The sequence below is a fragment of the Vittaforma corneae genome (genome assembly GCF_000231115.1).
Source record: "Vittaforma corneae ATCC 50505 unplaced genomic scaffold supercont1.2, whole genome shotgun sequence".
NCBI lineage: Eukaryota > Fungi > Microsporidia > Nosematidae > Vittaforma > Vittaforma corneae.
The window spans coordinates 163,095-190,165 of NW_006889835.1; the positions used below are offsets into that span (position 1 = coordinate 163,095).

Sequence of the window (27,071 nt, forward strand, 5' to 3'; positions counted from 1 at the left end):
CACCTTAATAATTGCAACAAACGTCAAAACGTTCAACGTTATTGTTAAATACAATATTTGTTTGCAACTTTTACTATCAAAGACAGCATGTTCCTGTGTTTGTAAAGCTTTCTATCTTAAAACTTATTTCAAAGATTTGCTGGCTTTTTATTTTGTTTTCATGGGTCTCCCAGAATAGCCATGCTAGTGACAATTCGAACTCTAAATGCTCAGAGGAAGGTAAAAGTGCAAACCGCCGAGGAGCTTGACAGCAAAATCAAGGAAATATACAAAACAGAACAATATCAATTGTATTCCGATCTTGACAAAACCGTACAGATAGAGTTGCAAGATATTAAAGATAAAATGACAGTATACATGGCATATGATATGGGAGAAATCCAGGAATATAAGCCAGAGATAACATGCACCCATAGCCCTGATGCTGTGTGTCCAAAGTGTGTAGATCTTGACAGATCTGACAGAGTTGTTGAGCCAGATAAGAAAGTAAAATACCTAAGCCATGGGAGTTATTTACAAACACTCAAGGATCGTAGTATGAATGAGGAGGTGTTTGACTATGAGACAAAGATCTGTGATCAGCACCCGTCAAATCAAAAATGTTCAAAGTGTATGGAAAAGACAATTACTCTTATGGGACAACAATACAGATACATTGATTATGTTGAGTTTGATTCAAAGTCTATTGTTGAGAACTTCATCAATCGTTTTAAGGAAACACACAGACAGAAAATAGGATTATTAGTAGGAAGATACGCTGAATACTCGGATGTGCCTATGGGGAGAAAAGCCGTGGTTTCAGGAATATGGGAAATAGAACAGGAATGTTTTCCAGACGGGGCAGTTTTAACTGACATTCCCACCAAATTCTTTACTGAAGAGCTTAAGATTCTTGGAGTAATTTATACTGACCTTATATTTAAAAATGGTGAAATATGTTCACATAAGAGAATGGGGAACTACATAGTTTCCACGGTTGAACTGTCGTTTATTAATTTTTTAAGAGAAAAGCTTGACAATAAAGCCTTATTTGGTGTTTGTGTTGCTGCCAATGATGAAAAGCAGGTAATTACAGAGATTTTTATGGTTTCTGAACAGTTTGCGGCCTTGAGCAAAGCCAACGCCATTTCACTAACCACGGATCCCACGAAATTCAAGGCTAATAGGGAAATAGTCTATTGTGTTATTGATGAATATGGCAACAAGGTTTCCAAAGAGGCAGATCCATTTTTTCCAGTGTACTACTTTATTGTCAAGTGTGAAAATGGATTCAAAGAAAACCCACTGTTCATACACAACATTGAAATTAAAAAACCTACGCTAAAGAAGCTTTCTGGGTATTTTGGTAATGACTTTAGAATAAACAAATTGAAAAACTTCAGCATTCTAACTTCGCTTGCAAAGTATATCCCCAATAATATTCTCGGTGAACTCATTGAGTCAGTTATTAGAAATGATCAAGTATTACTTAATAGTGTTGTCCATTCTAAAGATTTCATAAGCTTTAAGAATGAACTTGGCAAATATGACATTAAAACCTGGAACTGCAGTGCATGTACGTATTTAAACCAGCCATTCAACACTTTGTGTGAAATGTGTGGTACGTCCAAAGAATGAAACTATTAACAAAGTAAAGATATTTACAATAACTAGCATTGAAGGAGTCCAACAAAAGTGTTTAATTGTTAGAGCAGCGTTGTAGGGCACCGCAATATTAAAGGCAGGCTATTGGGCATTTTATTTAGTTATTTATCCTTATGCCAAATTCTATAGACTGCTTTAATGTTTTGTATCTTTGCTGCCCTTAGCTTTTGATGGAGCAGCTGAATGAAGACGAAATTGAATTTTTTGAATTCTTGCCTATGTCTTTTACAAATGAATTGCAAGAAGCATTACAGGAATGCCTGAACGACGTCACTCAACATTACCATCTTCATCACAAAATACAAACGTACATTTCAGACTCTTTTAAGAAGAACTTATTCATTTTCAACAGTTTTGTTCTTAGGAATATTCTTAAGTTTCCAGCAAACTTCAAATTAGAAAGAAAAGTCACAGACAAAACAATCCAAGCTGATATTTCAGGAATGGTGGAGGCATTGCGCTTGAAGCAGGAAAAAGTGCTACAGCTAAGTACTGCTGTTCAGGAACTTAGAACCAAAATAGCTATTCAAAAGACCAGGAATGATGGGTATAGAAGTCTGCTACAAAATAAGACAAAGTTCGGTGATCTTTGCACAGGCGCAAAAGAGATCAAAGTATTTCTGAGGGAAACAAACGATCTTTTTGAGAAGTATCAAAATATTGGAAAGAGAAGGGATTGCGAATTTGAAAAATTGATGGAGTATAAAAATATTAAAAGTGAATACTACAAGAATGAAAGAGCTAAATTGTTAGAGATAGCAGACTTTGAAGCACTTGAAAATTTGAATAAACTTATTTGAGTGTAGATAAACAATCGTTTTGTTGGAAGAGGATAGCCTTGAAATTTTTGGCGTCTAAAATCGAGAAAGTCAATATTATTTAATTGGATTTTGGTTTTTGATCTTGAGAAGTGTTTGAAACACCATTTTTCGCACTAGTTATTTATTTCCACCTTCACAGCAATTTGGCTTGACTATTGAAAAATTATATTAGTGCGCTACACCCTTCCAAGACCAGTAAGAGTAATGAAAATTGTCGCACAAGGAGCAGAAGCCATTTTATATGAAGAAGACAGCATAATTATAAAAGAACGGCCGTCAAAAAAATATAGGATACCCGAAATAGACTCTAAATTGATAAAATCAAGAACAAAGAAGGAGGCCAAAATACTTGATATGCTTCTAAACAAGGGACTATCTGTTCCAAAGCTTATAAAAGTTGAGGAAAACAAAATTTTCATGGAGAAAATAGCGGGTGAAACGTTAAAAACAGTTTTAAACGATCAGAACTACTGCTTTCTCATGAGGATTGCCGGAGAAATGATTGCGAAGATGCACAAGTTAGATGTGGTTCATGGCGATCTCACCACTTTAAACTTTATATTTAACGGAAACTTGTTTCTTATTGATTTTGGATTAGGATTCTCATCAACGAAGGATGAAGATAAGGCAGTAGATCTTTACGTCTTTGAAAGAAGTATAAAGTGTGGCCATAGCGAAAACTATCTTGAACCATTCTATGAGGCCTATTCGATTACAGGATCAGTAAGTATTCTCAAAAAGTTAGAAAGTGTAAGGCTGAGAGGAAGGAAGAGAGAAGAAAACATTCTGATGTAGAGAAACATTGATCAGACATCACGTTAAATGGGATTTAAGAGCATAATTAAAATCCTATTGAATAATTCAATATTTTTACATAGACTTTAATGCCAAATCAATAGTACGATATATCAATTTAAAATAAAGCAAGTCCATTACCTATCAAATTGCTTTAATGATTGAACTCTTGGATGCTAAATCCTGTTGCAAGAGAAATCTTCACAATATCTGCAAAAGCGTTTCTAATCTCAAATGGAACAGAAGCCTCCGTTGAAGTACTAGAACCAAGTGATATTGCGGCAACAATGCCAATAGCCTCTTGCAAAATGCTAGTAACATCTTCTTCCGTGATTTGAAGGAGCTTTTTATCATATACCTCATCACTTTCAAAGATTTTGATAATATCGAGTCCAAACTCAAACGGAAGAATATTCAACATTGTAAGCAGTCTAGCATTAGAAATAGACACTATATCGCCACCAGAGAGAAGCTTATGATCATTGGCAAGATCAATCTTTCCTTTGTTTATTTTGGTAACGATCTTGGCTGCCTGAAAAATGTTAATTTTTTCAGGGCCAAGACCTGTTGGACCTGCTGGAATTATAACGTCGTTTGGTGCAATATCACCAGGCACTGCAAGTGCCTTTCTCATATTATGTTTTGATGCATCAAGAATAGTTCTCGGGTCTGCGTTGCCAAAGAAAGCAACAATTACGTTACCATGTAGCATGCTAATGAGATTGGCGTACTTTTTAGCATCCAAATCTTCTAAGGCTTTCTTCATAATCTTGTTTTTAGCTATGAGGAACTTAACCTTTGAGCCGATCTCGGCCTTGACATCTTTCAACTGAGTCGACTTTACTCTCTTGATACTCAGAAGCATGTAATTTTCATGGGCAGAAAAGAGCTCCTTTGTCTTGTTGTACATCAAAATCTTGTGTTCGGCGGCAGTGCATGCTGACATTAGGGACTAAAATTTTTACGTTTAGAAAATAAAATTTTTAAGATAGGAGAAAGAAATTGTTTGAAATCTTACGGTGAATCCAATGTGGCTCATACGCATCCATGATAATGATTATTGGAATTATTGCTGCAAACCTCCATTTAAAAACCCAATGGTATGTACAAATGAATCGCAATTAATTAAGAAGATTAAACAGAAACAGTATAGACTCATTAAGCAAGTATTCAGTACATAGTCATTTCTGTTATTTAATAGCTAGATGTAGATATAAATGAGTCCAAATTGACAGTTATTGCCTTTGAGACATCATTGGTTTTATAAACACCCACCAATGTTCTTGCCTTTTCAAACATATCATCCCTCAAGCTAATAATAATAAACTGGGCATCAACATGCAAAAGGTATTGAGAAATAATACTCACATTCTTAAAATCAAGAGCTGCATCAATCTCGTCCATAATGTAAAGCGAACTGGGTTTATACTTGTGAAGAGCAAAGATCAAAGCAAGCGAGCTGAGCGTTTTTTCTCCTCCGCTCAAATTTGAAATCTGTTTCCACGACTTTTTTGGGGGCATTATACTCAGAACAATTCCATCCCTAAATGGATTTAGATAATCAAGAAGGTCAAGTTCTGCATTGCCACCAAAAGTAATCAAGCTGAAGATTTCCTTGATGTTCTTGTTGATTGTATTAAACCCATCCATGAACTTAGTCAATCGTTCTGAGTTTAAATTCTCAAGCTCAACTTTCATTTGATCAAGTTTGGATCCAACAAAATCGCAAGAAGCTTTCAGTTCGTCATAGAGTTTCTTTGCAGATTCATATTCAGAAAAGATAACCCTGTAAATTTCTAGGTCTTCCTCAGCAGAGAAATCTTGATCTGATTTTATACTTTCTTTTAGTTTTTTAAAGTTAACAGCTTCCTTGCTATTCAACTCCTCAATCATCTCCCTGCTTTTTTGTTTAAGCTCAACATCATTCATTTCATCAATAAATCCAATACTGTCATCAAGCCTCAGTATCCTTTCCGGATCAATCATTAAGAGTAAATTATTAGTCATAGCATATTCATTTATAAGCTCTTGCCTCTTTGTCCTACAATTTTCCTTAACTTTGGACACATCCTTGAGGGCTTCTGCAATTTCTTCAATTTTGGCCTTGTACTCAGCTTCTTGATGATAGTCACTACCCATATCAGTTCTAATCTGATTAATCTGATCCTGAATCATGCTATGCACTTTAAGAGCAGCATTGTATTCTTCTTCAAGCGTACTCAGAATATGTACGTCTGGCAGTAACTCAGCCTCCAAAGCATCGTACTCTTTTTGTAACCTTGCATACTCTTTTTCAAGAGTAGAGATGTTATTTTGGGGTTCGAACGAAAGCTTAATTTTGATTTCCTGGTTGATTTTTTGCAAATAATCAATTTTCTCGTTAATCAGCTGAATATCTGCTTTTAATTCCATCACTCTTGGTGGTAGTTTAATATTTTCAAGCTCTTTAATTTCATTTCTCAACTTAGAAATGTTATTTTCCAAAACCTTGTATTCTTCCATGTCAATATTGGACTGTCTTCTCACAATGTCTTTGTTTAGCTCATCAATCTGATTTTTAAGAGAACTTAGCATCGTCTTTTGAGTTTCAACAAAGCGAATTTCTTCAAGCTGATCCATTTTCTTCTCTAATAGTGTTTGCATATTGCTATAGATTTGTTCTAATTCTGCAAAACTTTTTAGCTTTTTAGTAACCTTCCCACCACTCATAATTCCGCTTTTTTCAAGAAGCTTTCCATCTAATGTAACTACTCGCCTTCTTACTTTTCCAAAAGCTAGTGTCCTTGCATCTTCTAAGCTTCAACACACAGGGTATCCTTAATAGCAAAGTAAAACATTTTATAAATCTTCCATCTGTCTTGATTCTCTTATAAAGCAATTCGGCCTTAATATTGCTAGGCAAATTTTCTGCTTTAGGTTCTGGCAGCTTATCTAAAATGATAAAGGTGGTTCTATTAAGTTTCTTTCTATTGATAATATTAATGCACTCCTCTGCAGTACTAGTTTTATCCACAACAATGCTATTCAATGACTTAGTAGACGCTTCAATTGCATCTTCATACTTTTTTTCAAATGTGCCTAGGCTTTTCAAGACGCCAAATACTCCTGGAACATTCTTGAGATTTTCAGATACTTCTTGTTCTCTTTTGTATCCCTGCTCAAGATATTCAAACTCTTCTGCCCTGTGCTTTCTACGGTTAATTTCATGCAATGTTGCTGAAATGTCGCTTTTAATGTTGGAAATTTCATTTTCAAGAGCAACTTTTTCATTTGAAATATTCTTGATTGCGCCAATCTTGCCAATATTCTGCTGTATTGATTTAACCTTCTCTTTTAACGCATTTATTCCAGTGATTTCAACATTAAAGCCATCCTTTCTTTCAATCAATCTGAGCAGTGTTTTTTCAATCTGATTTTTTCTAAAGTTTGTCTGCTCAACCTCGCTGTATTGATCAAATTCCTTACTTTTACTCCTAATTTCTTCTTCAAATATTTCGATTTCTTTGCAGTTATCTTCATAGCTCTTCCTTAAAATAATGGATTCCTTTTCCCAGCTTTTAATACTTTGTTTGCTATCTTCAATATCCTTGAAAGTCTTATCCAAGTTTTTTTCGATTCTCTTTTTTTTCTGATCCTTTGATCTATTTTCTCTCTCAATTCGGTTATGTTCATTTCTGTATCGAACTAGCCCATCCTCTTTGTGCTTCAAATTTAATTTAGATGCTTCAACTTCCAGCCTTTTCACACTTTTACTGGCCATTTCATGTTTCTCTGCTAATTTTAATAGCTTAGTCTCAATAATAGCTCTTTCATCTAATAAGCCCACTTCTTTTCGCTCAGCAAGTGCCTGCTTAACTAGCACGATCCTGTTTTTCATAACCAATGATTCATTCCTAAACATCAATAAATTGGCCTTCTCGTCTCTTCTTCCTTTTTTGAATAAATAATCAGTTTCAACAAATTTTAAATTACTCATGGCAGAATCTAACTCTTCCTGGCGTGTCTTTATATCATTTTCGAGGGTTTCAATTCTTGGTTTATAGTCTGATGTCCCGATGCAATCTTCAATATATTCAAGAAGGTCTATGGGGCTCATCATAGCAATTGTTTCAATCTCTCCCTGAAGAATAAGGAACCTGTTATTGTCAAGATCAATGCCATTAGTCTTTAGAAACTCAATCGACTCAGATGCTGATATTTCGCTTCCATTCAACTCATACTTACTTACAACAGTCCTAACAGTACCAGCATCATCTATTCGTCCCTTGAGAGATCTAGACAGTTTAAAGCTATTGAAAACAAGCTCGACACAGCATTCAGAGCATCCAGTGGTAATTAAGTCTTTTAGTATTGCATGCCTCATTTTCTTGGCTTTAAATCCTAGAACAAAGAGAATGCTGTCGATAATGTTGCTCTTTCCACTCCCATTCGGCCCAACAATAGCCGTGAAGTGATTATCCAAAGCTGAAATGGTGTGTAAACCTTTGAAACTCTTGAAGTTTAGAATGTTTATAAACTCCAGCTTTAAGGACATGGGTGGAGTTGCAAATCCAAATTTGTATAAAGATATATAATATTGATGAAGACATTTAAAGCATTGGAATCACGTGAACTTTTATTTGAAAACCATGAAAATTGGCTCCAACTCGCTCACCAATTTTTTCTATTAGCAAATTTGCTGCAACTTTTGCTTAAGCTCTAAAATCTTTTACCCCGGAGCCAGAAGCTTCTGCAAGGATTGAAAAATCTTAGGAAGGTCTGAGACGAGACGTTGAGAAAAGAACCCGAAATGGTCAATGGTTAATGCCATTAGCTGCTTTAACAGAAAAAAAGCATCGCATAGGACCTTTGGGAATGATTGTGCTGGTGCGTGAAAAAAGTAGCTGTCTCACTAAAAAATAGTCAAATGCAGAAGACAGCGATTGTGCTGCAACATAATTCAGACTACTCTTTGGCTCCATTTTTATTTAATTATTATTTTTGCGGCTTTTTGTTTTGTAAATAGGCTTTTGCAGAGCTTGGCATTTCTAAAAATTTATTGATACTCAAGGTTGTAAATAGGTGCAGGGGTTATATAAACAAAGCTTATTTCCATGCACACACTAGGCAAGCAGAACAAAGTGAGTTGGTGGTTTTAACGAGTGTGAATTGTCAAAACTTGATGGATAGTTGGAGACGACGTTATTTAGTTCGACCAATATGGCTGTTAAGTTAACAGTGATGTAATATGTAAGTTTTCCAAAGCTAGGAGGCTTCTCAGAGTGGCATTCGATCTTTATAATTGCTTTTAATCTTTCTATTAATTTGCCTTCTAGCATTATGTACTGCATCTGCACTTTAGTATATCAAATTGACCACATAGACGATTTTATAGAACAAAAGATTGGAAATAAGATTAGCATTTTACTCTAAAAATTTACTTTGTATGATTTGACTGAATCCTTGCCTTGTATGAATTTGATAAACTCCTGAACGGCAAGTGCCCCAACCAGACAGTATTTAACTTCCAAAAGATCCGTTTCCAGTGGGACACAGTCGTGGATGTGTGTTTCGGCATTAATTGACAAACATTTTGAACAAACAAAATAGAAACTTGACTTATTTCTGCTTTCAATGTCGATATTAAAAGTAAAGTCACATTCAGTTGGAAAATCTAAAAACATAATTTCAAGTGCGGGATTTATGCATTGAAGTGAATCAGGAACTAGCTTTTTTGTCTCATCCAACAGCTCCCTACTGATTATAATTTTCCCAACACCAAGAAGAACAATATTCTTTACAATTTCTGCGGAAATCAAATTGACCGATCCTAGCACTTGCACTTTCATTGAGCAGAGTTTTTCCTGTGTTTCTACTCCAAAAAGACGGATTTGCCTGTCGTACTTCACCGTGTCCATTGGGTGAAAATTTTGTGGAGAATTTTCCAGTTCATAATAGATTTGTTACAGCTTCAGCCAGGAATATGGCTGACCTCGTCTAAAGACCTAATAAAAATATGATATGTATAAATAATCAAGCTATAAATTATTGTTACAACCAGAGTGTTGTCAGTCAAAGGTGCTATTTAATCTTAAGCCAAAATCTCATAAAGCGAGCTTTTCAACACCTTCAATCGCAGAAATGTCCGGTTTAGACTCAGTTTGGACATAGCTCTGAAGATTAGCTAATTGTTCTTCTGTTAAAGGATTAAATAGGATGTGAATATCAGAAGATATACTGGCCTTAGGGATTATTTCAAACCTACTCGGGAAAATACCGGATTCAGCTTTGCACATTCTAAAGATTTTCTTAGACGTTTCCGGTATGAATGGCTCCAAGATATGAGCCAAAAAGACAATTGCAGAATATCCAATTTGGAAACCACGGGCAATTTTATCCTTTTTGCCTTGCAAATCCTGAATGTACTTATTCGTAACAGACGATATTTCAACAGCCTTATTCAATCCTTCTCTGAGCGATATTTTTTTCATGCATCCATGATATTCATCAAGAAGATGGTTCACATTGTCAATGAACTTCTGATCTTCTTCATCAATCGTGTCCACCGCTATTTTGCTTCCACAATTCTTTGCAATATACTTCAGTATTCTCTGACAGAGATTGCCTATATTACCCAGTAGATCAGAATTGGACACATTGATAAAGTCCAAAATATTAAAATCAGAATCTTTTGTCTCAGGTCTTCTCTTTATTAGATAGAATCTCCATAAACATGAAGGCCCCAGATCCTTTTGTACAAGATCCATTCCGAAAATGCCAATGCCTCTGCTCTTACTGAACTTTTCCTTGTTAAATGTAAGGTACTCTGTACTATTGATAACATCAACTGTAGGGCTGTTAGAATCAGAAGCAAGAAGTATTCCAGGAAAGATAAAAGAATGGAAGAAAACGTTGTCTTTGCCCATGAATTGAATGAATTCCGCACTCTTAAGCCATTCCTCCCAGTCTTCTCTTATCTGTGATAAAAATGTTAAATATCCAATAACAGCATCAAACCAAACATAGAAGACCTTATCTTCAAAGCCTTCAAGTGGAACGGGAACACCCCATTTGTATTTGAGGGTTCTAGTCATGCACCTGGATATCAAATCCTTTTCTAACCACTCATTGTAAATGTTAATGGCGTTTTCACTCCATCCGTATTTCTTTTTGTCCATGCATTCTTTAATTTTATTCTGAAGTAAATCTAAACGCAGGAAAAGATGGTTAGAAGACCTAACAAGAGGCACACCAGAACATATGACACATTTTGGATCTTTTAAATCATTATTTCTAAGACACCTACCACATTGGTCACACTGATCTCCCCTGGCGTTCAAATAGCCGCACAGTCCGCATGTGCCTTCAACATATCGATCGGCCAAAAATTGTGCACACTCTTCACAATAGAACTGCTCAACCTCTTGTATTTCAAAGTATCCATTTTTATAGCATCTTCTGAATATTTCTTGCACTAATTTAGTGTGTTCTGGACAGCTTGTCTGACCAAAAAAGTCGAATTCACAGTTTATCCAATCGTAAACTTTCTTGTGAAGCGCTCTGTTCTTCTCAACAATTTCTCTGGGGTGTACATTCTGCTTGATTGCTTCCATTTCAGTCGCTGTTCCATACTCGTCTGTGCCGCATATAAAAATGGTTTCTTCGCCAGACTTTCGGCAATATCTGTTGTATACATCGGATCCTAGGACTGATCCAACAATGTTCCCCAGATGTGGCTGATTATTTACATAAGGAAGAGCCGAAGTTATAAATTTCTTTGGCATGGGTTCAGGATAAAAAGTTTATAAAACCGAAAGAATTTCACAGGTCTTGATTTTGAACCCACAAAAACTGTAGCCATGGTTTCTCAGGAGGACATAAGCATTTTTTATATGAACATATCTTAATGCAAGATAAAAATTGGGGCATAGTGTCAGCTGAGAATTGCTTCACCAAAAGCCATCTACACTTAGAATCGGATTTAATTTCAAATGTAAAACAATAGCTTTTCTTTTAACACTCTTAGTCTCACACTTCTCCATTCGTGATCTGTCATCCACAACTCCTTGGAACTTTCCAGATTAGAAAACAGCTGTGAGCCTGAAATTGCCATTTCTATGACACCTTCAAGCCTTTCAGCATTTTGGAAATCAACATCAACTGAGTAAATCTTTTTTGAAATCTTCTCATACTTTTCCTTGTTAAAGAGGTATCTCATTCTATTAGCAAAGTTTTCTGCAAAATCTTCTTTTCTATTATACTCAAAAAATGATCCACTTCCATGTTCTTTAGCAATGTGGCTGTTAATTTTCTCTTCTGTATCTTCTTTTCCACCACACTCATCGCAAGAGAACCTTAAGCTTTCATCAATTGTTGCCAATCTACTATATTCTTCAGCATAGTCCTGATCGTCTAGCCTAGCTTTAACATACGAACCACCATTGCTTTGAGTCATTTCACAGGTGTCAATAAGACAAAAAGTCATCCACAAATGAAAACCCGGTTTTGTAAATAAATGAACAGTAGTTCTGATTTAGATGAAAGCTCAAGCAGAGTGACAATGGCAATATCATTATGGCCTTAAACCCCAATTGGTTGAGAACGATGTCAATGAGTGATATTATATCACTTCTGCCCATAAAATCATTGATAATCAACTGTATAGGTACTGTTCTATTCTTTATATTTTCGTACTCCTGAGATACTCTCTTTAATTCACTGTAAAGTAGAGAATAAATGTTATCAAGACACTTCTGGATAGATTTATACTTTACAATGTTCATTTTGTTATTTAAAAGGAAGTCATGCTCGATTTTTTACCATTAACCACAATAAGTCCGTCTAAGACTAGGAACTGTGCAGCAGGGTCTGAAGACGGGTATAATGGATATTTTAGGTTTTCTGGAGTGAAAAAAGACTGCTCGGACCTCATAAAATAGCTTTGGATGTTTTTATTTGGAGTTGTTATTGGTTCGAAAACAAAGCTTGAATTTACTGGAGTGAACTTCATCTGTCTGGAAAATGAAGGGTACTTAAGAGAATGCTGCATGTAATGATTACATTCTTGTATAAACTCTGGATTTTCAGATAAGGACAGCAAGCTAATAAATGGTGCCAATAAACAAAGCTTACAGATCAAAGAAATAACAGTCTGAACGAAAAGCATTTACTCTTTAAGGTAGGAATAGCCACCAGTCTGGGATGCCACAACATTGATAGTTGCGTCAGAAGGAAAGTTGTAAGCTTCAAGTCTCTCGTCCAAGTGTAGAACCTTGTCTTTATAAATGAGTCTGTGTTCTTTTGGATCAACTTTATGTTCTTTACAGAAAGCATCTAGTAATTTGTAAACTTTGGTGGAGGATTTAGCTAGTACTATTGTCTTAAACCCCATGCCCCCTTCTAAATACAGCTTCACTTGGGGTGCTTTGTTCTCATTCTTCTGGCCTTCTGGCTTAATTTCAGACTCCTTGGCCCTACTCATGGATGAGAAAAAATTTAGTAATTTGAAGACAAGAAATAAGAGAAAACAGCCTATGACTCAAAACAAATAATAACTTGGCATTTAGATAGACACTCATCACCTGGCATGGTACAAACGATGTTTGTCAATATGTATCAGATGATAATTTTTACAAGCCAAGACAAGAGTAGTCGAGAAAATACCCCTTTATATTTAGTTTTCGCCACCTGACAATCTATAAACATATCTTATCGCTGAATAAAAGGCCTTTTCATTCTTAATTTCTATACAAATCTTATCTTCAACATGGAGCTTGGTACTGTCATACACTTTGCTACTACCGTTAAGTTGATCATCGATAATGCATCTGTCTACCAAAGAAGTTTCTCCCTTTTCAAGTCTAAAAGTGCCTGTATTTTCAACGTCACTTGTCATTATTACATAGTCATCGTCGCATAGCAGGAGCGGATACTCTTCTATGATGTCATTAACAGGATCGCTCACTTTCTCAAATGTACCTTGCAAATACTTCTGATAATCCAGGACATCTTCAATGGTATGTTTCTGTTCATCTCGCATCAACAGCTCATTTCTATCACTCTTCTCTTGGTAGTACAGACTATCTATCTGTGTTCCTTGTCTGAGCCAACTCTCTGTTTTAGTATCATCGAGGCTTCTCATCTCTGCCAGCACATCAATTGGAAACATCTCTGTTATTGGGGTGTGTATGATCTTATAATCGCTATCTAATGCATTTGAGTAGGATCTTGTATCAATATTCGGGACCATTTCCATATAAAAATAACTGGGAAGTGGGGCTGGTGTGGTCTTTTCAAACTCTATGTCCTTTAACCTAAGCTCTTCATGGTTCTTCTTTTCACTCATCTTTCCCATGGTGAAGTAAAGTAGGAAAATTTTTAGTAAAACAAGAAAATAATCATATAAATTTGTTTGACAGTTAAATATATAAGAATGTGTCGGACACTTTGACTAAATTATATTGCATGATCTATATGGAAAATTAGTCTTAAAAAGAAAAATTTTCGTCCTTCTAAAAATGAAAATAGAGAGCATCTACCACTCAAAAGAAGCTAGAAGAAAAGAATGTAAAGGTGACAAATCAGACAGAAGATACTCCAAGGATCCAGTCCATCACCCAATGCTTTTAGAAAGAGAATATGTCAGAGCACTGAATGCCGTTAAAATTGAACGCATGCTTTCAAAGCCCTTTATAACAGCGCTTTCACATCACAGAGAAGGAATCAATAGACTGTCAAAAGATTATAGCTCAAATGTATTTGTATCTTCCAGTTACGACAACAAAGTTGTGGTGTGGGATCTTTTCTACAAAAATATCATCTTTGAAAAGAAATACGAAGGCTTGATTAATGGAATAGCAGTGAATACAACTGATAATAAGAACAATATATTTGTTTCGCAGAACAAAAAAGTCATTCTTGAGAATAGTCTTGAGTTTGCAGTTGAGTCTCCAGTTTCAGGTATTGATTTTTCACAAGATCTTTGCGTTGGCCACAGTCTTGGCATTTCTATATTTGATGTTGACAGAATTACCCCAAAGATCTCGTATTTGAATGATGATATTACCTTTGTAAAGTACAATAGATCGTTCAAGTACATCATAGCTGGGCTAAGTAGATTAGCTATAGATCTCTATGATAATAGATCTAGTAAAGGATTTATGCAGATTGATCACTCTGGTGCCAACTGTGTATCCTTCAATCCTCAGCAAGGCTATCTTTTTGCATGTGGCAACGAGGATGGCAATGGGTATCTGTACGATATTAGGAACAGCATCAAGCCTATTGAGACATATAGAGGACATACGAATGCCGTTGTAAGTATTTCATTTAGTCCTGATGGGAAAGAGGTTGTGACAGGTAGCTTTGATAGAACAATCAGAATATTTAAGATGGATGAGAGAAAACCAGGGATTGCTACTACAACGATAGAATGCAAATTGTGCATGCAGTTGAATATTCAAATGATGGAGGCTTTATCATTTCTGGTAGCGACGATGGGTCTTTGCGACTCTGGAAAGCTCACGCCAGTAAAAAGGCAGGACCTGTCTCAAGGTTTGAAAAAGAGTCATTAGAATACACAGACGCACTTAAAGAGAAATTCAAGTATGTTGGTGAAATTTCCAGAATTAGTAAGCATAGGTTTTTGAATAAAGAGATAAAACGCGAGATGAGGACTAAGCATGAAATGTACGAAGGACAGCTAAGAAGAGCCGCCAAAAGGGAAAAGGAAGCAGAGTTCAAATTAAAAAATGATTTGGAAGTGAGTTCTGATGAAAGCTAGCTGTCTATTGCATTAAAACTCATATAATTCATATGTGGTAAAAAGAGCAATTCAGATGGCTTTTGGGTCTATGTTCTTATGTTATCAGCTGTTGATTAAATACACATCTTAGCACTGTTCATCTATTCTTATCCATATGCATTTGGTTCTCTATCTTCAACTTTTGTGTTTTCTGTTTTTGTACCCCATGTTTTTCCTGTTTCTAAGCTGCATACTAGCAGAAATCTTTGTGTTTCAAAGACCAGGAGATACAATCACGATAAAGTTTACACTCGATCCGGAAAACATCAATACCGGATTTTTCAATCCTGAAGTGGGGCATAACATGAAGTTTAAGGTAAAGATAGCAAGTAAAGACGATAAACGGATTCTATATCTAAACGATTCCCTTCCTGAAGGCAAAGAAACACATTTTTCATTTAACAACACTGATTCGCAGGACATTTTACTCCACATTCTATCAATGGCTGCCGATGAAAAGACGCCAACCTCACCCTCTGAGTTTCAAATGAAGTTTGAAAGTACTGCAGACACCTTCAACACAAAGGTATCAAAGGAAGTACAGTACAAGCCGGCCATCAACGCACTCAATCATTTACTTGCAAAGCTGAATAACATTACAACTACCACTAAAGAGGTATATAACAAGTCAGGCGATTTGAGAAATGAACAAAAGAAGATGCTGTCATTTGTGCTGGGATTTTCTATCATTTCACTGTTTGCCTTTGCAGTATTGAACTTCTTCAAGCTGTACCTGATGAAGTCGTATCTCAATGAAAAGAAGTACTTGTAACAAGTCTTCTATTTTATGAAATAAAACAATGGTTATATGTTATATTTTAAATACTTTCTTGAGTATTGTCTTTAATTTATACAAAATAATGGTGTTAGGACTCACAAAGACACCATAAGCTGGCTTGTAAATGGGTTTTATTGCATCACCGCTTCTGTTATGCAAATTTGTCATATTGCATAGTAACCGTATAGCTCTTTGCCAGCAATAGTATGGAAGATGTCCTGCAAAGCATTGTTTAGACTATTATAAATTGGATTTAAATATCATGCTATAGATGTAGTGTGTATTTGTTTACAGCAATGTACTTGCCAGATTTTTGCTACCCATGTTTTTCTATTCTTCCCTGCTATTTACTTTCTTGTGTTCTCTTCTTGCCTATTTTCTCATTCAAAGAATCAAATCACGACTAACAAAAGAATCAGAGGCAAGAAGGTTCAACATGCAGCTCAAAAGCACATATTTTCCTAATTATTTCCAGGCAATTGATGTTTATAGTCTTTCTGGTGAATCGGTGAACAATGAAGATAAAAAAGTGGTATCCAATCTACCAAAAAACGTGGTGACACTGTTTACCACCACTACTCTGAGAAGTAGATGTGATATTTATGCGTTGCTATACACTGATGGCATTTCTACTTTCCACATCAACCTTGACTTTGCAATACGTGCTCCCTGTTTCTACATTTACAAAAAGTCTATTCCCTTTATCCATGTTGGAAAGACGTTTAGCAAACCATTCCTTCTGAACAAGTCAAAGTATCATGTTTATGGAAATATCTCCGACATTCTACATGACTTTATTTGTAAGTTTGATGTTGAGTATTTCTATTCTAGCTATCTTCCAACCACTTGTTCGGAAAACGAAAAGAAGTGCAGCACTGTCGAACTCAAGGCAAGACTTGACTCTGTTGATGGTGAGTTCTTGTGTATGTTTTTAAAAATATTCTCTCATGTTGAATATGAAAATGAGAATAAGTACCAAAGGATTATTAAGGAATTTAGATTAATGAAATCTCAAGAAGAAGCATATGAAAATTTAGGCTTTCTGCAGAAATTAGACAAGTATCTTTATGACACTAAGAATAAATAATATAATAACGACGTTGGCAAGGAAGTATGACTTTTAACAATCTGATTTATCAATACATGTAGCTGGTGTATGGAATTTAGATTGCATTATTAAATAAGTAATATACAAAACATGATGTGAATAGAGATGCCTTGGGGTAGAATATCTGCCTCTTTGAGGAGGGCCTACAAAGCTGCCAAAGCCTTTAAGAGATGATTAAAGACAGTAGTTGGATAATCTTTTAGGATATTTACTTAGATTTATGTGCATTGATGATATGTATCTACTTCAGTACTAAACTTAAATGAAGTGAAGTCTTCAAGCTACATTTGATCTCCCACAAGGCTCATTGATATTCTTCTACACTGTGTAGTTCAATTTCACTGGATATGTTTTTAACGACATTGAACATATTATTACAATTTTCTGGCATTACTATACTAACTATATTTTGATATAATATAAATATTATCTACCAAACCATAGACTATGCAAATATACAGTTAAATTTCTGCACAAAAAATTTGCTAATGCCCGATGACCATCGTACAAGTAATTCTTCAAATAAGGCCGATGGTAGTTGTAACAGTTGCGAATCATAGGTTCTCCAGAAGAGAAATATATTCCAACAACAGCAATAATAATAAGAAAACTGTAAAGAATCTAAATAGTGGGCTAATATATCTATATATAAACTGTAAATGGAGAAAAGCGTATGTGATTTCAATATACAATAAGTATCTATTTGGTGAGATGTAGAACCAGACATTGAGCTAGTTTAATTCTGTATTCGTTTTAATATTGAAAATGTAGGCATTGGCAATCTAATGGAGAAATTCAAGGATGCAACTGCATCTCAGGAACTGTACATTGGAAACAAGTGGCAGCAAGAAACAGAATAAATCGTACATGACAGCAAATAATACCACTAGATCCAGAATTGTCCTGTGGAAAGAATGGCATGGCACGGAGAAAAGTTGGCTCATATAGACTGATGAAAAGTAAATTGATGAGCACAAATGTTCATCAAAGGATTAAAAGAAACTTGTTTGGCAAATTGTAAGCATTCTTACTTTCTTCAATTGTTTTCACCTTGCCCATGCTAGTTGTCCTTGCAACACTAAACAATAAGATTATCTTTTATAAATACTTTGGAGAGAAAAAGCACTCTGTTGCATATCTTCTAGCGTATTCTGCACTTGACACCGAGGATCCGCTTTCAATCGACGACTTTGTCTCAAGTACTACTCTTCTTGAAAGTGGGCACAAAATAGTCACTGTTCATAGAACTACAGACAGAGATGTAAGTTACAAACCTGGAATACTAAGCCAGTTTTTGGGTGCAAAGAGTAAATCTAAAAAGACCGTAGATGCCCTTACGAGCATGTTTGTAGATGAAATGCTTAATCCTTTTGTAGATTGTAATTCTGGGTTGAGCGAAGAGTTTGGCAAAAATATACCTTAATGCTTGAGGATATTGGAGGCTTCAAAATCTAAAGGAGAACCAGCATGATATAAAGATACATAAAATGTATTGAAAGATAAAACTAAAGCTTAATAAACTATTGTTAACTATAAATAAGCTATTAGCTTATTAAAGACTATGTGTTTGATTTTGATCGTGGCGAAGCCACAGGGCCATATGTCTTTACTATTTATAAATGCAACTGTACAATTAAGCACTCCATTAATCTTAAATATTTTTGCTCATATATTTGTATCAATTTCTTCCAGCAGCTCTTTTAACAATGATCTGATCGAAACTCCTTTTTGGCCTAAAATATAAAATTTTTTGTGCAGACAAAAATAACTCCAGGATGATTAAATTTACTTTCTTTGCGATACTAATCAGCACGTCTATGTCTGTGCATGCATCACAAATTCCAAATGATAATTCAGAACAACAAATATTCATGCCTGATGGTGAAAACCCAACGCCTCCTTCTAGTCCATGTGTTTCATCCACAAATCCATCATTTGATGTCAGCTCCGCATCATTTTCACCTTTTAATGAACAAGATGTACTGAAATTGATAAAAAGCCTAAACCAAATATCTCATAATGCACCTAGTCAAGTAGCGCCGTCGTCATCTTCGGATCTGGTGTCCAGTGACTATGCTCAAACTACACTTTTAGATTCAACTAAGATAGGAACTAATATAGAAAGGGAACAACAAAAGACTTCAGGCCCTGGAGAAGACACAACTCAAGACATGGAACTATTGAACTTGCCTGAGCCACGATCTTTTGATCAACACCATTCTGATATTGACATGATGGATATCGAAATGGTTCAGGATGGAGGTACAATCACTCCACAAGAAGCCTTTGAAATTAACCAATAAACGTTTTAAAAATCAGTGTTTTACCAAAGAAAGAAAATATTAAGAGCAACAGCTCATTTAGTTGAAAAACGGAAATATCCACATTTGTCTTTGATGTCCAAGAGACTGTAAATGATGTACAAGAATATACTAGACTAACTGCTTCGAGAGACCTTTGTATTTGTTCTTCATCTAACAGGTATGGCAAAACAGGAGATGCAGACAACAAAAATTCAGCTACAAAGAAGAGAATGCCGTAGCGCATGAATAATACATCAGAAATGCATTCGGCCACCTCTTCAGCATGGATGTACAAATAGTGAGCTATTTAACGACCATGGTATAATGACTAATATAATAAAACTTATAACCTTTTGCAACCAACGAAAATAACAACAAACTGGTCGCGGAAGAACTAACGGCTTCTGATAACCGGCATATAAACGTGTATACATTCATTAATTACAACCATGCTGTTTCGGCTTAACTAAAATCTTTAATTCTGCAAGCTTAAAGCATACTCTTGGCCCAAATTTTTGATTTAATGGAGAGTCTAGCTTTGTAATTGTAAGGGTCTACAAATGGTCTCTAAGTCCTTACTTAAACCACAATGCAAGCTTTGGGCCAGGAACAAACTCTGAAGGAAGGACTTTCCAATGCCATTATTTTCGCTTATATCTGTCATTTGAATGAATAGTAATGTAAAATACAGCTTGATTGATAGGCATTATTAAAGAACATAACAATAATTGTGACCAGTTTCAATACCAAAGATTTATTTGTTGCCACTCTAAAGTTAGAACACTACTCTTGTGTTTTTGAACTTACTCCTAATTGTTTTATGCAACGTACTATCAATTTGACAGCGTCTTAGATCCAATACAACAAGAGTATCGGTCAAGCTCCCAAAATCAAATTCTGATGTCAGTCTTCGTCTAATCTCCAGATTGTATCCAATATTTAGCCTTTCTAGCATTTTGAGGTTTTTAGTGGCCTTTAATATATCAGCATCTAAATCACAGCACCTCATTTTTAGTTCAATGAGAGTACTCTCCAAATTTTCAAAATCAAAGCCAGGTGTTATAAATCGCCCAATGCCCAAGTTCCAGCAAATATCTAATCTTTTTAACTTCTTAAGCTTGAAAATAGCTCTCAATCCATAAATACTTAAACTACAGCGCTCTGCCTTTAACTCAATAAGGGTATTTGCTAGGTTTCCAAAATCAAAGCCCAGGCCCATTTCTTGTCCAATATTTTGATTAAAAGAAATGTCTAGCTTTTCTAGCTTATCCAGCTTACAGACAGCCTTCAATGCATCTAAGTTTAAGCCACAGCACAACAGTTTCAACTCAGTAAGGGTACTTCTTATATTAGCAAAGTCAAAATTTGAAGTCATATCCTGTCCAAGGAATACGTTCCAACAAACATCCAGCTTTTCTAGCTTCTTAAGCATACAAATAGCCTTCAGCCCATTTAAGCTTAAGTTACAACCATCGACTTTTAGTTCAACGAGAGTATTTCTTATATTGTCGAAGTGAAAATCCGATGATATGCCATATCCAAGCATTTTATTATAGCCAATATCTAACGATTTTAGATTTTCAAGCTTACAAATAGCCTTCAGCCCATCCAAGTTTAGGTCACATTCCATTGCTTTTAATTCAACAAGAGTACCTTTCAAATTACCAACGTCAAAATTTGATAGCATAGCCCATCCAATAGAATAATTCATGTTGATATTCAACCTTTCTAGTTTCTCAAGCCTGCAAATAGCACTTAAAGTATTGAAACTCAAGCCACATTTCATTAAGTTCAGCTCAACAAGAGTGCCTTTCAGGTTGCCAAAATCAACCTCTGAAACCTTACTGTTCTCAATTTTACTATTTCTACTGAGATTTAGCTTTTCTAGTTTCTCAAGCTTGCAAATAGCACTTAAAGCATTCGAATTCAAATCACATTTCATTAAGTCCAGCTCAACAAGAGTGCCTTTCAGGTTGCCAAGATCAAATTCAGACGTTATTCTTTCTCCAATTTCATCATTAAAGCTAGCATCTAGCCTTGACAGTTGCTTAAATGTACATATTTTCTTAAGCCAATCTAAATTAATATTACAATCGCGCATCGTCAGCTCAGTAAGGCTTCTTCTTAAGTTGCAGAAGTCGAGACTATTAGGATTCACTCTTCCTATTTCTCCGTTTTGGCTCAGATTTAACTTCTCTAATTTTTTACAATCACAGATTGATTTCATCCATTCTATGTCTAGTCTGCAAAAATTCATGTCAAGGTCTTTAAGCGTATTTTTCAAATTTCCAAATATGATCTTCTTGTTTTCTGGCTTTGTTGAGCCTATCCTGGGATTTTCCGAAACATCCAAGATTTCCAAATGTCTAAATTTCGATACAATCATTCTAAAATTGTTAAAGTCCAACTGGCAACTTCTCATCCTCAGCCCCTGGAATTTAGCTCCTGGTATTTCGAAATTAAACTCATCACTGTAAAGCATTACTGATAAATCGTTGTATGAAATATCCATGTAAGATAGCTTTGGCATCTTCATTAGCTTTATTAGCTGATTCAGGTAGATTTGGCCCATGCCTCTAAAAATTATTTTCTCCATTCTTTCCCTTAAAACTCTAAGGTCTTTATTTTTGAGGACTAAATGGGGATTATACGACACATTTAACATTTTTAAGTTCTTCATACACGCTATCGCTTTGATTGGAAGTCTTTTTAAGCACATGTTTGAAAGGTCGAGTGATTTACATTCTTCAGTGATGAACCCCAAGTGTTGATAGACGTCATAAAAGTTTACATCAGCACTTTGTGAGCATTGAGTTCTTAAATCTATCTGCCCCTTTGAAGCCAATGCGTTTGCCACTATTATAAAATCCGGCAAGATTATTTCTTGTAATGAAACGGGAGTTTTTGAACTATCTTCAGATCCATAGATTTCCAAATTTGACATCTTCATTCCTTTCAATGAGACGGCACAATCCGATCTGTCTTCATTACTTCGCTTAGTGTTTTCTACCAACACTGAATGTAATATCCCAATAATATTGGTGACTCTATCGATCTTCATTAGGGTAGCGGAAAACTTTGCTAAAATATCTTTATCACATTATTAATGCTTAACAGGCTTAAACCAGTAAAGATATACAAGAATAAGGTATAATTTAAATATTTCAACACACAGAAAAGTAAGATTATTTAAGCATATCAACAACTATGACTGCCATTCTAGATTAGAATATGTAGCAAAAACTCATTGTAGAGGAAAGATACTTACACCAACTGGAATGTTTGAGTGTAAACAATATAAGCACTTTGATACTCGCTTGTTCATAAGAAAACGAAGCGCCTTCTAGCATTTCATTCAATTCAACATCAGTCTATATTTTGACCAGTCTTTCTACTTACAAGTCTAAACCTTTCCATATCTGCCTTTTTCATTGATGGTTAAAATTTTTATTCTTGACTCAACCATGTTTCAAAAAGTTTTACTCAACAAGTTGAATTTGATTTTGATAGAAACCGTGTTATGTTCTAACGGTTCAGAAGGCAGCTCAGTACAATACAGCATCACTTCAAACCATCAATTTAATGGTACAATTGGTTATAATGGCGGGGAGATTCAGCAACGTGAAATGAATCCTAGCACTGAAAATACTTCATACACATCTGACCCGTTTGAACCTGATATTTCTAATGGAACTAATGATAATGAGCAGGATTGTTTGATAGAGCCTGATGATCTATCTTCAGGTGTTACTTCAATACTTCAGGAAATACGATGGGACGAAATTAAGGATATTGTGAGAAGGGACGTTGATTCTGCATATATTGCAAATGCTCATTTTGATCTTGAAAAAAGCATAAAATCTCTAGAATACATTGATGCGATCTTTAAAACGATTTGTACTGGTGGTAATATTTGCTTTTATAAAGATTCGATCGATCATATCTTTTTTGCAATGTATATTGAACTGGCTAGAATTGGCTATTATTTTCAAATTTCTGAGGATGCAGTTGGATGTGATCTTGATAGCGTGTATACGGGATTGAGCTATAATAAGTTGTTTTTTCATATTGGCATGACCATTTCCTTCTTGAAAAATCACTTGGCTTTTAACCATGGTAATGATCCATCCTTTTGTATTGACACTGAGATATGGAAGGGTTTGATGCACTTAGGACTGCATCTGTATAGTAAAGAATATTTGAAGAAAGATCAACAACTGATTAGCTTTTCTGATCAAATAAGTATGTGATTAAAGCTGTATGTTTATCAAGTATTATCTTCTATAACAAAGCATTTCCTTTAATGCAGATTACCACAGCCATTATCTTTTTAACCTATAACGTTATTGACGTTTTGAAAATTTTGACAAAAATTTTTACCCCTATTTAGATGAGAAAAACTATGAAGGATAAAATGTTGAAGCTAATGTTAGTAATTGTAGGACTGGTAAATAGTTTGACATACAATAGGACTATCGACCCATGCCCAACAGTTCAAGAGCCAGAACTGGATATAAAGAGCCATACTGGAAATTTTTCTGATAAAGCTGAATCGACTTCAACGGATGATGACTGGATTTTATTGCCCAGAAATTTATCTGAAGTACCAACAATTAAATCCTATGACCCCATGAATCAAATTAAGGATTTAAAAGCCTCTGAAAGCCAAAAGCTAGTTGAAAGTCAACAGTCTATCAACACATCTGAGCATGAATCTATCAAGAAGTCTGGAACATCCGATGAGGATGGGTCTACTGCAATGGATGACTGGTGCATTATAAACAAGAATCTATCAGGGCTACCTGAAATAGAATCTTCCACTTTAGAAGATCAAGAAGATTCAAATGACAGCGAATCTACTTCGATAAATGATTGGACTCTTTTACCTGAAAATATGTCTGATGTATCAACAATTGAGTCTTATGATCCTGAAGCACCAACTAAATCAGCCAGGGAGACTGATTTGAACTTTGACTTTATTGAGAGTACGATTAGGTCTAGATCGTTAAAATATGAGCCGCTCCACCCTGGGCGTCTAGTCTATCTTCTTAATCAGATATTCGATGCATTGCCACTCGGTCGTAAGAACCGTGTGTTGCCGCTTAAAGATACTGTCCTTGGTATTTTCAGAATCCACCACAGGGAATTTTTGAAATTAATCGGCCAAAGCCCAATAGCCGAACAAGTTCTTTTGTCAATGAACAGGTTTAAACGACAAGAAATTCGCTGCAGACATGTTATTTATTATATTTCAACAGTCTTTGAGTACTCCAAGTCCAGAAATTTGAATGATTATAAACTAGTAGAAATCCTAGCATATGCATTGACTTACCTGAATGCTTTTCTAAGAATGGAAGATCGTAAACATTTCCTATACAAACAGGCATTCCATGTGAGGAATATGCCAAGATATCCGGCATTGAGAACACGCGAGCCACATCTTTCCGAAGAGCAATCGGAAAAGCTATTAGCAGGTTTTATTTACATTCCAAACTTTAAAAAGCCAGAGAAACAGACTCGACGAGCTAACTTACAGGGTAATATTGAGCGCATCAAGAAAGAGATGCACATCGCCAAGTCTAGAAGTGCAGACTTCGACTTTAAGCTGCTACTCACATCACTTAAAGGCATATTTGATGCTCTACCTTTTAAAAATGAGAAAGACCAGGAATGTGACTTGTCCAAAGATACCGTTTTGGATATGCTTAAAATTCTCCGCGATGAGTTCATAAGAATAGCTGCCAAAAGCCAAAAAACCCAGGATGCACTGTCATCAGTTTGTGGGTTTGAAGACAAGCTAGTCAGCTGGAAACACACCATCGACTCACTTTCGTCAGTGTTCAATACTTATCCACACAGAAAAGCAGACATTAACAATCCCGGATTTGCTAAAAATTTAATGTTTTCCCTGATCTACTTGGATGCTACCCTGGAATTCTATGATTTTTCGTTTGGCGATGGGCCCGATCATCGAAATTAAATGCCATCGAGCTTTTAAATATTTTTGTGTCGTTTAGTTTTACGCTGCAAGTCTTCTACATCAAAACTTGTTTATTGATCCGTAAAAAGGCATTTATTATTTAAAAATATTTAATTTTTTATACTCTTGTTCAACGTTTCTTTGTATTCAATCGATGTTCCTTTAAAATACACCAAATCCTGGTTTTCACAAATATAAACGTCTTTAAATACCTTTTCAACAAATGCTAAGTCGTGTGAAACACACACAACAGCTCCGTCAAAGTTTTCCAACGCATCTGCCAATGCATCAATCGTTTCCATGTCAAGATGGTTCGTGGGCTCATCCAACAGTAGGAGATTGGGGCTATCAAGACTAATCATCGCCAGTGCCAATCTGGACTTTTGTCCACCAGAAAGGGTGCCTATTTTCTGATTGTTTATATGCAGTCCAAAATTGGACAGTGCTGCCCTACTTGCCTCCTCCTCGTGTTTTTGCACCAAAAATGAAAGGGCCCCCATATTGTGATTTAAATGATCAACGTGGTGCTGTGCAAAGTACCCCACCTTTAATGCAGGATGTCCATTTACTTTTCCAGATTCGGGCTTTAGCTGGCCAGTTAGTATTTTCAAGAGAGTGGACTTGCCCATTCCATTTTCCCCAACAATTACAATACGTGAGTTATGAGAAATACGCAAGTTCAAGTCTTTAAAAACCATCCTCAAATTCTCACTACATCTGTCTTTGTTGCCATCTTCTTTACCATACAAAAATTTGACATGCTCCATTTCAAGCAATGTTCCCTTTGCACCTGTACTTTTAAACCTAAACTTCATCCTGGGATCTTCCTTGGGTGGCTCAACGTTTGGAAGCTTTTCAAGTAACTTAATCCTGCTCTGTGCCTGGGACGATCTCTTTGCATTGTATCTAAACCTATCTATGAAACTTTGAATATGCTCCTTCTGTGCTTTAACATTCTCATACTCTTTAAGCTGAGCCATCCTTTCATCTTCCTTTTGCTTAACAAAGTGTGCATAGTTTCCCTTGTACACCTTAATCTTATAGTTATTCAAATGCAGGATGTTATCAACAGCGTTGTCCAAGAAGTTTCTGTCATGTGAAACTACTATGACTGTCTTAAGGCTATCCATCTGAGATTCAAGAAAATTAATGGCCTTGATATCCAGAAAATTTGTAGGCTCATCCAAGAGTAGGAGATCTGGGTTTATGTGCAAAGCCTTTGCTAGCTGTGCTCTCATCCTCCATCCCCCACTCAGGCTCCGGATGGTGGCGTCCATCTGCTCTTTTTTAAATCCCAAGTTCTGAAGTATCTTTCCTGCATCTGCACCCACAAAATCTAAGACTTTTTCATCACTTACATAGTCCTGCTTAAGGAGATGGATTTTCAATCCTTTTGGTATTCCAAAATTCCTTTTTCTTATTTCCTTCAAAAGCGTACTCTTTCCTATCCCGTTTCTCCCAACCAATCCATATTTCTGGTTTCTAAAGAGAGTCAAGGCACAGTCCTCGACAATAAGCTTGTTGTTTATGAACAAGTCCATGTCCATTTTTATCTCCTCACCATAGAAAACAGAGCATTCATCGGTGCTTTCTTCTGAGCTGGACCCCTCTTCGTAGTTGTGGCAAATCTGACTAGTTGTCTTTTTTGGTTGAATAGCTGTTCTAAACATGTATGGAGTTTCCAAAGCAGTGAACTCATCTTTCTTCTGGACTGTGAAGTGTTTCATTCCCAATTTCAAGGCTTCCTCCTCGCTTTCAAATGGATAATCTTGTAAAGCTTGTATAAACTTTTCTTTCAATTCGTTTACATTCGTCATTACCGAACAAGGGCTACAAAGACGTGCTGAAGACTTTTTATCT

At 35.7% G+C, this 27,071-nt stretch overlaps 22 protein-coding genes across 22 annotated transcripts; 10 read left to right on the forward strand and 12 right to left on the reverse strand.

Moving 5' to 3' along the window:
* Positions 1–180: 180 nt before the first annotated feature.
* On the forward strand, positions 181–1,617 carry VICG_00365 (uncharacterized protein; the record flags this gene model as incomplete). Its single annotated transcript, XM_007603756.1, has 1 exon — positions 181–1,617. The coding sequence occupies one exon, from the start codon at positions 181–183 to the stop codon at positions 1,615–1,617; it is 1,437 nt and encodes a 478-aa protein (XP_007603818.1).
* A 197-nt stretch (positions 1,618–1,814) lies between these two features.
* Positions 1,815–2,444, forward strand: VICG_00366 (uncharacterized protein; the record flags this gene model as incomplete). Its single annotated transcript, XM_007603757.1, has 1 exon — positions 1,815–2,444. One exon carries the CDS (start codon positions 1,815–1,817, stop codon positions 2,442–2,444), a length of 630 nt encoding a protein of 209 aa, XP_007603819.1.
* Positions 2,445–2,669: 225 nt separating this feature from the next.
* Positions 2,670–3,260, forward strand: VICG_00367 (BUD32 protein kinase; the record flags this gene model as incomplete). Its single annotated transcript, XM_007603758.1, has 1 exon — positions 2,670–3,260. The coding sequence occupies one exon, from the start codon at positions 2,670–2,672 to the stop codon at positions 3,258–3,260; it is 591 nt and encodes a 196-aa protein (XP_007603820.1).
* Positions 3,261–3,414: 154 nt separating this feature from the next.
* VICG_00368 (uncharacterized protein) lies at positions 3,415–4,206 on the reverse strand (the record flags this gene model as incomplete). The annotated part of the gene is made up of 1 exon (XM_007603759.1): positions 3,415–4,206. One exon carries the CDS (start codon positions 4,204–4,206, stop codon positions 3,415–3,417), a length of 792 nt encoding a protein of 263 aa, XP_007603821.1.
* A 248-nt stretch (positions 4,207–4,454) lies between these two features.
* VICG_00369 (uncharacterized protein) lies at positions 4,455–5,969 on the reverse strand (the record flags this gene model as incomplete). Its single annotated transcript, XM_007603760.1, has 1 exon — positions 4,455–5,969. The coding sequence occupies one exon, from the start codon at positions 5,967–5,969 to the stop codon at positions 4,455–4,457; it is 1,515 nt and encodes a 504-aa protein (XP_007603822.1).
* A 13-nt stretch (positions 5,970–5,982) lies between these two features.
* VICG_00370 (uncharacterized protein) lies at positions 5,983–7,794 on the reverse strand (the record flags this gene model as incomplete). The annotated part of the gene is made up of 1 exon (XM_007603761.1): positions 5,983–7,794. The coding sequence occupies one exon, from the start codon at positions 7,792–7,794 to the stop codon at positions 5,983–5,985; it is 1,812 nt and encodes a 603-aa protein (XP_007603823.1).
* An 874-nt stretch (positions 7,795–8,668) lies between these two features.
* Positions 8,669–9,157, reverse strand: VICG_00371 (uncharacterized protein; the record flags this gene model as incomplete). Its single annotated transcript, XM_007603762.1, has 1 exon — positions 8,669–9,157. One exon carries the CDS (start codon positions 9,155–9,157, stop codon positions 8,669–8,671), a length of 489 nt encoding a protein of 162 aa, XP_007603824.1.
* Positions 9,158–9,343: 186 nt separating this feature from the next.
* VICG_00372 (methionine-tRNA ligase) lies at positions 9,344–11,023 on the reverse strand (the record flags this gene model as incomplete). Its single annotated transcript, XM_007603763.1, has 1 exon — positions 9,344–11,023. One exon carries the CDS (start codon positions 11,021–11,023, stop codon positions 9,344–9,346), a length of 1,680 nt encoding a protein of 559 aa, XP_007603825.1.
* Positions 11,024–11,226: 203 nt separating this feature from the next.
* Positions 11,227–11,724, reverse strand: VICG_00373 (uncharacterized protein; the record flags this gene model as incomplete). Its single annotated transcript, XM_007603764.1, has 1 exon — positions 11,227–11,724. One exon carries the CDS (start codon positions 11,722–11,724, stop codon positions 11,227–11,229), a length of 498 nt encoding a protein of 165 aa, XP_007603826.1.
* Positions 11,705–12,022, reverse strand: VICG_00374 (uncharacterized protein; the record flags this gene model as incomplete). Its single annotated transcript, XM_007603765.1, has 1 exon — positions 11,705–12,022. The coding sequence occupies one exon, from the start codon at positions 12,020–12,022 to the stop codon at positions 11,705–11,707; it is 318 nt and encodes a 105-aa protein (XP_007603827.1).
* Positions 12,023–12,030: 8 nt separating this feature from the next.
* On the reverse strand, positions 12,031–12,405 carry VICG_00375 (uncharacterized protein; the record flags this gene model as incomplete). The annotated part of the gene is made up of 1 exon (XM_007603766.1): positions 12,031–12,405. The coding sequence occupies one exon, from the start codon at positions 12,403–12,405 to the stop codon at positions 12,031–12,033; it is 375 nt and encodes a 124-aa protein (XP_007603828.1).
* Positions 12,406–12,720, reverse strand: VICG_00376 (uncharacterized protein; the record flags this gene model as incomplete). The annotated part of the gene is made up of 1 exon (XM_007603767.1): positions 12,406–12,720. The coding sequence occupies one exon, from the start codon at positions 12,718–12,720 to the stop codon at positions 12,406–12,408; it is 315 nt and encodes a 104-aa protein (XP_007603829.1).
* Positions 12,721–12,912: 192 nt separating this feature from the next.
* Positions 12,913–13,593, reverse strand: VICG_00377 (uncharacterized protein; the record flags this gene model as incomplete). Its single annotated transcript, XM_007603768.1, has 1 exon — positions 12,913–13,593. The coding sequence occupies one exon, from the start codon at positions 13,591–13,593 to the stop codon at positions 12,913–12,915; it is 681 nt and encodes a 226-aa protein (XP_007603830.1).
* Positions 13,594–13,756: 163 nt separating this feature from the next.
* Positions 13,757–14,812, forward strand: VICG_00378 (uncharacterized protein; the record flags this gene model as incomplete). Its single annotated transcript, XM_007603769.1, has 1 exon — positions 13,757–14,812. One exon carries the CDS (start codon positions 13,757–13,759, stop codon positions 14,810–14,812), a length of 1,056 nt encoding a protein of 351 aa, XP_007603831.1.
* Positions 14,813–15,208: 396 nt separating this feature from the next.
* VICG_00379 (uncharacterized protein) lies at positions 15,209–15,814 on the forward strand (the record flags this gene model as incomplete). The annotated part of the gene is made up of 1 exon (XM_007603770.1): positions 15,209–15,814. The coding sequence occupies one exon, from the start codon at positions 15,209–15,211 to the stop codon at positions 15,812–15,814; it is 606 nt and encodes a 201-aa protein (XP_007603832.1).
* Positions 15,815–16,142: 328 nt separating this feature from the next.
* VICG_00380 (uncharacterized protein) lies at positions 16,143–16,907 on the forward strand (the record flags this gene model as incomplete). The annotated part of the gene is made up of 1 exon (XM_007603771.1): positions 16,143–16,907. The coding sequence occupies one exon, from the start codon at positions 16,143–16,145 to the stop codon at positions 16,905–16,907; it is 765 nt and encodes a 254-aa protein (XP_007603833.1).
* A 1,078-nt stretch (positions 16,908–17,985) lies between these two features.
* On the forward strand, positions 17,986–18,351 carry VICG_00381 (uncharacterized protein; the record flags this gene model as incomplete). The annotated part of the gene is made up of 1 exon (XM_007603772.1): positions 17,986–18,351. One exon carries the CDS (start codon positions 17,986–17,988, stop codon positions 18,349–18,351), a length of 366 nt encoding a protein of 121 aa, XP_007603834.1.
* A 352-nt stretch (positions 18,352–18,703) lies between these two features.
* VICG_00382 (uncharacterized protein) lies at positions 18,704–19,231 on the forward strand (the record flags this gene model as incomplete). Its single annotated transcript, XM_007603773.1, has 1 exon — positions 18,704–19,231. One exon carries the CDS (start codon positions 18,704–18,706, stop codon positions 19,229–19,231), a length of 528 nt encoding a protein of 175 aa, XP_007603835.1.
* A 775-nt stretch (positions 19,232–20,006) lies between these two features.
* On the reverse strand, positions 20,007–22,292 carry VICG_00383 (uncharacterized protein; the record flags this gene model as incomplete). The annotated part of the gene is made up of 1 exon (XM_007603774.1): positions 20,007–22,292. One exon carries the CDS (start codon positions 22,290–22,292, stop codon positions 20,007–20,009), a length of 2,286 nt encoding a protein of 761 aa, XP_007603836.1.
* A 403-nt stretch (positions 22,293–22,695) lies between these two features.
* VICG_00384 (uncharacterized protein) lies at positions 22,696–23,481 on the forward strand (the record flags this gene model as incomplete). Its single annotated transcript, XM_007603775.1, has 1 exon — positions 22,696–23,481. The coding sequence occupies one exon, from the start codon at positions 22,696–22,698 to the stop codon at positions 23,479–23,481; it is 786 nt and encodes a 261-aa protein (XP_007603837.1).
* A 140-nt stretch (positions 23,482–23,621) lies between these two features.
* VICG_00385 (uncharacterized protein) lies at positions 23,622–25,211 on the forward strand (the record flags this gene model as incomplete). Its single annotated transcript, XM_007603776.1, has 1 exon — positions 23,622–25,211. The coding sequence occupies one exon, from the start codon at positions 23,622–23,624 to the stop codon at positions 25,209–25,211; it is 1,590 nt and encodes a 529-aa protein (XP_007603838.1).
* A 110-nt stretch (positions 25,212–25,321) lies between these two features.
* On the reverse strand, positions 25,322–27,028 carry VICG_00386 (uncharacterized protein; the record flags this gene model as incomplete). The annotated part of the gene is made up of 1 exon (XM_007603777.1): positions 25,322–27,028. One exon carries the CDS (start codon positions 27,026–27,028, stop codon positions 25,322–25,324), a length of 1,707 nt encoding a protein of 568 aa, XP_007603839.1.
* Between the last annotated feature and the right edge of the window lie 43 nt (positions 27,029–27,071).